General features: G+C 32.6%; 2 protein-coding genes across 3 annotated transcripts in view; one reads left to right on the top strand and one right to left on the bottom strand.

The window, feature by feature from the left end:
- The first annotated feature begins 113 nt into the window (after positions 1-113).
- On the top strand, positions 114-2,565 carry LOC105839135 (glycine cleavage system H protein, mitochondrial). Its single transcript, XM_012685216.3, has 3 exons — positions 114-545; positions 1,267-1,410; positions 1,817-2,565. The coding sequence occupies exons 1-3, from the start codon at positions 404-406 to the stop codon at positions 2,044-2,046; spliced, it is 516 nt and encodes a 171-aa protein (XP_012540670.1). The 5' UTR covers positions 114-403; the 3' UTR covers positions 2,047-2,565.
- Positions 2,566-5,502: 2,937 nt separating this feature from the next.
- The window catches only part of LOC105839134 (nuclear hormone receptor FTZ-F1), a 31,558-nt gene continuing 25,497 nt past the window's right edge, over positions 5,503-11,563 (bottom strand). The window contains exons 2-6 of one of the 2 annotated variants that reach the window (XM_036293901.1): positions 8,498-9,267; positions 7,286-7,544; positions 6,890-6,990; positions 6,640-6,804; positions 5,503-6,258 (exon numbers count right to left, since the gene is read on the bottom strand). In XM_036293901.1, coding sequence (XP_036149794.1) covers positions 6,658-6,804; positions 6,890-6,990; positions 7,286-7,544; positions 8,498-9,267 — 1,277 coding nt within the window. In that variant the 3' untranslated portion in view covers positions 5,503-6,258; positions 6,640-6,657. Of the gene's footprint in view, positions 6,805-6,889; positions 6,991-7,285; positions 7,545-8,497; positions 9,268-11,563 lie in introns of both variants that reach the window. The other variant, XM_036293900.1, reaches the window with a different exon arrangement.

The following is an 11,563-nucleotide window of genomic DNA, read 5'->3' as shown; positions in this document are numbered from 1 at the left end:
TTGGCAAGATTTGAGCCTGCATTTCCTTATTCGTGTTAGATCATAGGCAAGTTTTTAATTTTTAATTCATCAATTAATCGCATTATACACAAATGCGGTTTTTATAATACAAAATTGATGTGTTTATTACGATTGATTAATCAATCAGTGAATTTAAAAAACTTGCCTTATATTTAGTTTGATTACATTTCCGAGACCCGATAAGAGAGGGACCGATAGCAGTAGAAACGTGCTCGCTGAATCGCAGTTTTATCTCTCGTTACTCAACCGGGAATTGGCTCTGGAGTTTTGCCCTCGTCGTGGGTTTCGAGTTGCGTTTGCAGTTCAGAGCAGGAAAAAAAAGAGGTTAGGTGGTAGTCTCGTGCACGGTGGTCTCACACGGTGATCAGGGAAACGAGGAAAAATGGCAAGATTGATCATCCAAGGTGGTAAATGCGCGGTGAAGACGTTCATCTCTTATGGCGATTTATTCGGCACAACCGTGAAGTCGAGGATACCTTTCGCCATGGCACGATCCATAACCACAACTCGATGCTTGAGAAATGGTAAGTGCATGAGAATCGACTTCAGTGAAGAGTTGCAGACTTGACTTTTTGAAAACGAATACCTATATTTTTGCGAAAAATATTTATGCTATATATGTAGAAACAATTCAATCGCTGAGTGTCGTCTCTATGACTTTTTTTATTCTCTTTCAAGTAAGATTCTTGAATTAGTGATCATGAAGAATTAATATTGATTTATCGCATGTGCACACCTGACACACGTATGTGTAAACACATTATTGTGCATTATTATTATTGATTTAATAAGTAACATCAGTTTATATACACAGTTTAATATATAAATCATTGATTGAATTTGTCCTTATATATTATGTTTTAACTGTTTAAAAGTGTTTTATATATACATAAAAATACTTCTTAATAGTTAAAATAATATATATTAAGGGCCAATAATTTGACCAGTAAATTGAAAAAGACAAAAATTTTAATTATAAAATTTCTCTCTTCTAATTCAACTTTTACGATTAAACGATAAAAAAATAATTCTATTGATGTTAACAAAAATAATTTAAATATTTTATTTGATTTTGCTAAGTTAATGACCGATCAAGTTAGTCGAAGTATAATTGATATGTTAATTTGTTATTGTTTGGTATAAATATTAGAATTTAAACTATATAATTTGTATAAAATTTTAATTATGCAACTTTGTTTAAATATTATCAAGTTGTAGTTGCGAGATAAATGCGTAATTTTTCAGACCGATTGTACACCAACAAGCACGAATGGGTAACAGTAGATGGCAAAATCGGCACAGTCGGTATAACGGATTATGCGCAGGATGCGCTTGGAGATGTCGTGTTTGCGCAGCTTCCCGATGTAGGATCTATAATCAAGAAAGATGGTAGCTGATACGACGCTTTTTATCTATTGCGGCTAAATTCAGAGAAGCTTCAGAAATTAGAAACATTGAAACATCTATAGAAACAGAATGTCTTAAAAAAAAAGAACTTTATATTATTTAGTATGTGACTTTAGGATGTATAACATTTTTTTTCTTATTTCTAACAACTAATTATAACGAGAGTTTAATATATACAAATAACAAAGAAAAACTAGATAATAAAAGCCAAAGCTGTTGATATTATATAAGCGTTATTAATTTAAGCTTTTGGCTTATCTAATTTTCCTCTCTTGTATTTGTAAAACTTTGCTATATCTTCCCTACACAAGTCTAAATTTAAATTTTTTAATAAAAATTAAAATGTTTTTCACAGATTATTTCACAGATTAATTACCATTTTTTATAGAGGAATGCGGGGCCTTGGAATCAGTGAAAGCAGCTTCGGAATTGACAAGTCCAGTCAGTGGGAAAGTTATGGAGAAAAATGAAGCAGTTGAAAATAAACCCGGATTAATTAATAAATCTTGTTACAAAGATGGTTGGCTATTCAAAGTAGAGTTAAGCGATCTAGATGAGCTTAAAAGTCTAATGAATGAAGAGGTTTACAATATGTTTTTAAAGTCAGACACACATTAAGTTTATATTCTAGACAATTTTTTTTAGATGTAAAATTTGAACCAAGTTAGTAACGTCGAAAATTATGTGTTCTATTTAAAGACATTGAACACATATGCAAAATACATTTTACTATAATTGTTCGTACGATATATTGATCAGATACAATATAATCAGAAATTATTCTGTGTGCGATTTGATGTAAAGTATAAAAAAATGTAAAATGTCTTTTGTCTTACTATACTTGTACAATTCATATAAAATCCAAAATATGTTACGTATTCACTTTAAATATATCATTACTTTTTATGAAAAAAATTGTATTTGCACCTTAGTCAGCTGGAGTTACATGTCTATTACTTCATTCAGTAATAATAGAAATATTAATTTATAACAAAATTTTAAGCAAGCAAGCATTTAATGTTTTTCTAATATCATATATGATCTTAATTAATGATAGAGTGATGTCGAAAATTATCTATTGCAAACTTAAATAAAGCTGTATGTTAACATATTATACATACACAAAAATATACAAAATATAATTCAATACGAAATTTTAATACGTAAAAATGTGTTTTAGCACAAGTCAACAAAAAATGGTATTGATTGTGATAGTTGCAATATTTTTATTAGTCACTGTGCAACGTTCTTCATTTTGTATTTATACAAAGCAAACAAATATGTATATGTATATATATATATATATATATATATATATATATATATATGTGTTTGATAATACATGAATAACAGCATTCGAGTTACGAATTATGATACTTTTTTTTTTCGAGCGCACGATTTTGAAATTTTTTAATAATTTTATATCCTAATAAAAATGAATAATCGCAAAAGATTATTAATAAAATTTACAAAATAGGGTACTGACTGATCTTATGATTTTTAATTCCGAATATGACTATTGTCATCTGATAGCAATCTTAAAATTCCAAAATGAGGGAAGTAATATCACTATGACATTACATGGATTTCAATCAATATATTATATAAAAAATAGTACTGTTAGCTCTCTAAAAAGGAACAATTATCTGTTAATAATAAAGATATATTTACAGTCATTTAATTTTTCTACATAATTTACAATTGCCAACTGCTAAATGGCAGTGTTAACAACGCATAATATTTTTCCCTTTTAAACTTTATTCCAACGATTTATTGGATCAAAGAATCACGTAGGTATTAAATTAGATTATTTGCCAATCATAATTGGTAACTGTACATATTTAACATAAAAAATATACACAACGCTGTAATTGTATTCGCTAATTACAATGGTTAATAAACGTATTGTAACAGATCGAGTCGTTAATCGGAATTAATGTGTATATAGAATAAAGTATTTAAAGCATGACATTAATATTTTAGAAAAATATCAATTTTAGAAGAAAACATTTAAAGAGTAAAAATTGTAGAGTTTTGAAGAGAATATGTAGCGTATATAATACTTGATGCCATTTTGGCAGAGTAATATAATGATCATTCTTTTCCAATAATATAATTACTTAATTTTTTTACATTTGTAAGTTTTAAACTCTTATCTTTTTTGTATTATTAGAAACGCCTACGTAAATGTTTCTGTATTTGGTATATTATCTATGATTTTGTATTTTATACATTCTTTATCATAATCTTACATCCCAGATAGCACAGAAAATTCATCATAAATATTCATAAATATTTTGCAAATTTATTTTCAAAAAATATTTTTTAAAGATTATATAATTATTTTCATAAACCATTTAGAAATGATATAAAAATTATTATCAACACTATATAGAATATATTTTTAAAATGTACTGAAAAATATTTATGATATATGAACTCGAAATATTTTTTATATTCTTTGATAATAATAGTATAAATATTTATTTTAAATATTTTCATAAATATTATAATTTTTTTTATACCTGGCAAACTCGGACAAAAATATGTACAAAATATTTATTATAAATATTTTTCCTTATAAATATTTGATAAATATCTTGTGCTATCTGGGATGTTTATATACTCTTCAAAATTCTGCAATATTTGCAAAAAAAAAGCATTTTTTTCCTTAAAATTAAAGTCTTTAAAGGAGATTAAATGTCAAGTTTTATACATCTTATTCTATATACAAAATATGTACAGAGATAATTGATTGAGAGCTATCTCTTTCAGCTTTTAGAAGTTTTTTTCTTATTAACATATGATAGTTGCGATTAATACGACTTGTTCCAAAATTATCAGACCGACACATTTAGCAGGTCTCCGAGATGAAAGAAAATGATACAATAAATAAATGGTAGCGTAAACTTGTCTTACCCAAACAGCAATGCATGATTTAAAGCAAAAAATTTCAATTGTGAGATAGCCATAACTAATAATACATGGTAAACAGCAGAATTATGAACTAATTTGCAGAAAATACAATAGTAATAGTTAACTAAGACCTAACAACATGTGGACATACAATTGGTACAACAATTTTAATAAGTTGTATTACATCGTAGCTTCTTAACGTGTAATTATACATACTACACGAATTAAAAATATTTGTTTATTCTTGTTACATTCATTCGTTCCATTCAAATTGCTATCTGGGCGTCTATTCTGAGGTATGTGGTTACTAAAAATGTAAAAATATAAAAACTTAATACAAATATGAAGAGGTAGTCATTCGAGTGTTGTGAGTTAAATAAAAATAATCTTTTTCTTTCTTTTCAAAGTTATTGTATAGATGAGAACAATGATTAGCCTAGGCTGCTTTTAGTTTCGTGTTCAACATGGAAAACAGGACGATTTGAAAATTTGGGAACATTAATATATTCCATATCGGCGTATAAGATGAAACTTGACAAGTAGACACAAATCTTTACTTGCGCGATAAGTACATGCGTCCCCAGACAAAATATTTAATTCCATGGTAATATTCGTTGTTGTTCCTCTTGATTTGATTTAACACTCGAGTCTTAATCTAACATGAGACATCAAGTTCCGCGCTTGCCAAGCGTTTTACATCTAGTTAAACATATTGAAAGATCGGTGGAAAAAGTGAAAGTAGTAAAATAGCCTTTTTTGCAACAGGTACGTGTTTGATACGTGAACGAAAACAAAAGGATTTACAACGGATATTACCAATATATCAGTGCAAGGAAAGATTTCTGTCTCTATTGTCACGTTTAAACTTTGTATCTGACACAATATGTAATTTCTAATGGCTTCAAATACCACAGGCGTCGAAAAGACAGCCTTCACAGCACTGAAGAATTTCTGACTATGAGCTAAATAATAATAATAATAATAATAATAATAATAATAATAATAATAATAAGAGTAATAATTAATAATAATAATCTATTAGTGAAAAATTACTACTGTCGATCGCTATCTTAACATTTACTAAATATTTTCTTCTATTTAACAACTGCGATACGATTAATATTATCTTATGCATTTAGAATTAATCGTTAGACAATATAGGACCACATAAACCTTGCTCCAATGATTCTTTTATTTCTTAAACAGAATCTTTATTATGATACAACATACAATAGTAAAATATCGCAATTTGTAGTTATTCCTTTCCGCCACCTATTTGAGAAGTAATAAAGAAAAATACATGAATAAAATCCTAAAATTAGTGAAGACATTAAGTAGCTAATGATTTTCCTCAAGTAAGCAACAGAAATATATTTATTTCATTTCATTATTCAACTATACACAAAATATTGTAATTACATATTTAACATCTGTACTTTACAACATAATTGGAATGTGTTAACTAGTTATTTACAATATATAGTAGCTCCGCTGTGTGCAAGTGTGACAAAAATGCAGATTTTTTTTTCGTTATAGGAAAATTCTAAGGATGCCCAGGTGGCCGTGCGACAAACATATGTATATCACATGCAAGTTCATTGTCATTCAAATATGCCCTTTGAATCCCTTGCAGAAGCACAATTGATCTGGAGAGAGAATTTCATTCTCTTTTAGCAATACTAAGATAATATTTCATTCGAGTGAGAGCAAGGCTTCAGTGTGGTATGCTTAAAAATAAGGTCGCCTCTAAGTATTAGAAAAATAGCTTTACTTATTTAGACAAAAATTTGCTTGCCCTTTGACCAATATTTTTTGTTATAACCACCCTTTGTACTGTTTTCAAGGCATCTTGCTTACTGTTTCCCTGCGCTTATACCCATTAACAGGTAATTCTCCATGGATACATCTCTAAAACTTCAACATCAAATATAGAAAATATATGTCATTGTGTTTATATATTTAGATACACTTTATAATACATATACTCTGTGTGTGTGTGTGTGTGTGTGTGTAAAATGTGTAAAGTATATACGTCTATACTTGATTTGTATGCATAGGTATTTCATGAACCAGGGCCCCTTTACTTGGTCCGATACCTTAGCAGCGTTTTAGCTCTTAATAGGTACTTTGAGGTCCACTTTGTCTCACGATTAGGGACATTAACAAGACTTTCGATGTGTGTGTATGTGTGTGTGTGCGTGTGTGTGTGTGTGTGCGCGCGCGCGCGTGTACACACACACACACACACAGATGTGTAATAACGGACTTTTTTTCTTATTTGATGGCAAAAATTACCAAGTAAAACTGATCGTTTCATTTTCTCTTGGCGTGAAGCATCTCCATGAGAAGCGTTTGCGTTGGCGCGCCTCCATTACAATGTTTCTGATAAAGATGCTCTTCTCCCTTAGTTGCCACCTCGTGAATGTCCGGTAATACTGCCAGCAGTTTATTAAATTTATCCTAGATAAATAAAAAATAATGATAAATATCCAATTAATTCGTTTTAGGTGAAATATATCACGAAGTGTTTCGCAATAAAACATACCAGTACAGATGGGTGATTATTTATTGTGTATTCCATAAGCGCCTGTTGAACCTGTTCATGACCCTCTTGCACATGTTTCTTGTTTACTAGTCCACGGACATCTGCAACAAATTAAATATATGCATTTATGTAAAAGATATGTATAAGTTTGATTTGAGTATTATAAGATATTTATTTGAAAGTGGAATAAAGGATAAAACAAATTAAGTTGCGTTGTGTGATTTCATATCGTTAATGTAAAAAATCTCTATAATGCGATCTTTATTTTGTTACGTTTCTAAAAAGTTATAAACTAAAACGTAATGATATGAATCTTACCAAATTTAATTACACCTGCTGTCTCTCTCAAAATTCATCACTTATAAGACGAATATAAGTGTATCTAACTTTACTTACCGTGATTCAATAGCATTAAGAATTTCATGCATATGTATTCAGGGATATCGAATTTTAGTTCCTGAAGCGTCTTGGATAATTCCCTGAAGGTTTCGGCCAAGGAAGGAACTCCAAGTAGGCCGAGACAGAGAAGATCAAACTTTTGGCCATTGTGAAGTGTCGTCTCGTCAGGTAGATTATTGTGTAACCTGTGATGAAGATGATCTAGTACCAACATGTCCGACCAAGAGTGCTGCAGCAACTTCATTTGATCATCAACCTAACAAATAATATCACCGTACAAATGTTAGATATAATAATATAAAATAAATCTACAGAAAAATATAGGCGCAGATATATTATTTCACTCGAAACTTAATATTTTATATTAAAATCGTACTTGATAACATAACAGTTATTTTTTAAACTAATTAAAATAACGAGTATAATGAATAAAAAAATTTCTAAACTAAAAAAGAATTTATAAGGAAAATACAAATAATTTTAATTGCAATTTATAAAATAAATATCTGATAAATATTACTTATGCTTTAAATGTTCATTAAGTAAAAGTTTTTTTATAACAGAAAATATCATAAAAATACGGTTGATATATGTGACGCGTATGTGATTTATATTTATATAAATTATATTATAGAAACAGAAAAAGTTTTTTTTTTAATCTGTTTCAAAAATGCAATGTGATTTTAACAAGATTGTAGTGAAGATCAAGCGCTAATGTACCATATTGTCGATGAAAAGTTTTAACAAAATGGCCTCGGTCTGCTTTGTATCGTTGTTAACAAATCCACCGTGTTGAAGCAAAAATAAAAAGTTATTACAAAACAACCGGTTAAAGTATGTAATTTATAATTAACGCGGTCCTGCTTTGGGGCAACTGCCATAACCCAGAAACGTATCTTGTTATGACCTAGATATGAGGCGATGCTTGAAATCATTCAGTGATTGTGCAATGCCGCCGGTTACCTCACATCCCCGCTCATGGCACCGAGCAGGCCAGGCAACGAGTTATTTATCGGTAAGAACAAACTTTTCTTGTCGAGGAGATCCTCAAGAAAATCATTAAAAGAGCTTTTAAATCAAAATATCGTGAAAAAAAGTCGAAAAAAACAATTCTCGAATTTGCAATGACAAAGAAAGGAAAAAAAGGAAATTATTTGATACGTCGTTCCCGAAAAGATCTGTGGCGACCTAGACGTCCAAGATGCTCACCTTGAGATCTTTGAAGAACGTCGAATTTCTAGCCCAATCCACCTGCGAAAACAAATTCTGATCGAGCACTTTGCACATTAATTCAAACAAGTCCACTTCACACTGATTATACGTTTGATTTTGCAACAGAGAGAAGAGAGACGACTGCCATTCGCGGTCGTCGATCGTCAACATAAACTCCCTTATAATCGGGCTAAGTGTCTTGAGTGCGACGGGAGGATTAGGTGCATAGTTGAGCATCCCGCCGCCATGCGGTTGCACGGATTGCTCGCCGAAGTTGAAGACCTTCGTTCCGGGAGTAGTGGAGTTGGCGGCCCAGAGTTTGCTATCCAGACCCGGATTGAGGTTGTGCAGGTGATTGTGACTGCCGCCTCCACCGCCACCACCGCCACCGCTGCCGCCACCGCCACCGCCGCCACCGCTGGTACCGATGTTAGGCTGGCTGGATGGCGCGATCAGCTGGTGCTGGCCGGCCCCGCTGCCACTGCCGCCGGCCTGCGTCGTGACCAGGCCCGCGGCCACGGTCGCGGGGGACGGGCTCGAATCCGGTGACGAGGTCAGACTCGAGACCTGAGGTATTTGGATCTCCTGCTTGATGTGCATCAGGGGCGCAACCGCGGATGAGTAGCTGGCCGGGTCGCCGAGGCTGCCGCGAATCGTCTGGATCGCCAGTTGCCGTTGACGCATCAGCTGCAGCTTCCGCGCCCTGTCCCTCTTGTACATGGGTCCGAATTTGTTTCTACCGCCCCGCATTCTGTCCGCTCGCACAGCTGTAACAATAGGAACAACTGCTGATTCAGCGCGTCGCATACAAAACACATACACACGCGCGCGCGCGCGCCATACATGCACACACATTTACATTGTCCCGAGCGTTTATTCTTGATACATTCATAAAAGTATGTATAATTAATGGACATTTTCTTAATTTATTTAAAACAATTTTAAAAATTATTACAAACGGGTTACAGGAGTCCGCGCGGTTCGCTGTGTGCAGTATATACAAATAACCAATTAGGAATAACAATAAGAAGAATAAATTCGAACAAGAATTTGAGTAGATGTGGAATACAATTTTTCATAAGTTTCGTGAATACGTAAATGGTATCGATCAGATCGGATGTGATAGAAAAGCTTAAGATTTTCTGAATGGAGGGAAACGATTAGTTTCATAATTTTGAAAAATGACCTAAGAACAGCGATCAGTGACGCGTGTTATCTGCTAATTCGATTCAGAAGAAAAATCTCTCTGCACGCACGATCAAACGAAGCAACCTTGAGGAAGTGCGGTGCTCCGAGTCGGACGAAAGCGGAAGTAACGATAATCGTCAGAAAAGTAGGACAAAAACGTCAGATCACACCGCCTGCCCCGTCCCTCCTCTGTCTGCTTCTCTCTCTCTCTCTCTCTCTCTCTCTCTCTCTCTCTCTCTCTCTCTCTCTCTCTCTCTCTCTCTCTTCTCTCTCTCTCTCTCTCTCTCTCTCTCTCTCCTCTCTCTCTCTCTCTGTGTGTGTGTGTGTGTGTGTGTGTGTGTGTGTGTGTGTGTGTGTGTGTGTGCGCGCGCGCGCGCGCTCGCGCGCGCGGGTGGTTGGGTGTGAGGGGCGGCGCGCAAATTGTATTCCACACAATATTTTGCGCGTTTCACGCTATCCACGTTTCACGCTATCGCGAATAAATGTGCGCTACCAGCTTCTTCAAATTAACTCCCTGATAACAAACCATCTGCTGCGCGGGATGGATTGAGCTTTGTGTTCGGATTGTTTCAAAAACTATTGTGTAAGAATGTACCGTTAAATATACGTGGTTTTCATCAATTCCCAGTCATATTCGGGATACTCGATTTTTTGGACGAATACACCGAGAAACACATGGAAAATTATGTATCATCTAGAGAATAGACATTTTCGCTAAATAGGTGCAATTATTCAGCATTTGAATTGAAGGTTTATAACTTTTGATAGTAAAAATCTGTCTAACATCGAATGCCAAAAAAGCCCATGTAAGTTTACGAAAAAAAAGCGAGAAAATGGAAAATATTAAGATTGTAAACGATTTTTCCATCTTTTGACTGCCACATTGAATTTTTGAAAAACTCCAATGGGATTTGAAAGAGCAGATATCTATTTCACGATCCCTATTACAATGATCCTGCAAAACATTTTTGCATCCCAAATATGGAATTTTTGGAAAAAAATATCAAAAAACGTAGTTCTTTTTTGGAAAAATAGGCCATAACTTTTTTACTCACTTTGTACGTCAATTCTGACGCCGGCATTCGAAAGAAAAGATTTCAGACTATCGAAAACGCTATGTTGAGCTTTTTTTACGACGTCTATGATAAAAAGTTTGAGAACTTGAACGCAGAAAAAAAAGTGGCCATTTGGTCCTAAATGGGTTAATCCAACTTATTCACGTAAATGATGGATCATCTATTCTATAACCTATTTGTGATTAATAAAAATGTATAAAAATTTATATTCAAAATTTCAAGAGTAAAAAAAGCAATAAGTAGAATTCTAAATCAGTAACGAAACCTATTGTATTAAGAGGATACTAAACTGCCCATCAAACTTGATTGAGGTCGATAATGCAGAGTCATTATTTATCCTTGTTCATGAAAAAATTTGCTTTAAAATACAAGTTATATAGCTTATACTTACAAATAAATGGTGTCTCGCAGTTTGGAATAGGAGGAATAAGACTATATTTGTCAAATTACGTTTACAAGCCGTAAAAAAACATATTTATGTAATCAAAAATTTTATTCATTTAAACGCTTTTATTTTTAAAATATCTTTTTTGTACGGCTTGTAATCGTAATTTGACGATTATAATCTTATTCCTCAATCTATTCCGAACCTGGGAACACCATTTATTTGTACGTATAAGCTACATAACTTGTATTTTGAAGCAAATATTTTTATAAACAAATAAACTTTAAAAAATTTTTTGCATTTTTGATCTTTATCTAATCGTCCCCGGGTTTATTTGTGTACGTACTTTAAAAGTGTAAAAGGATTATCATTTTTGTAAATTCAATTCGAAATTAAGTGATAAATACAGAATGT

This window comes from Monomorium pharaonis, chromosome 11, assembly GCF_013373865.1.
Source record: "Monomorium pharaonis isolate MP-MQ-018 chromosome 11, ASM1337386v2, whole genome shotgun sequence".
Classification (NCBI taxonomy): Eukaryota; Metazoa; Arthropoda; class Insecta; order Hymenoptera; family Formicidae; genus Monomorium; species Monomorium pharaonis.
The sequence above is the reverse complement of the archived record's forward strand: the minus strand, read 5'-3'. Positions and strand labels throughout refer to the sequence as shown.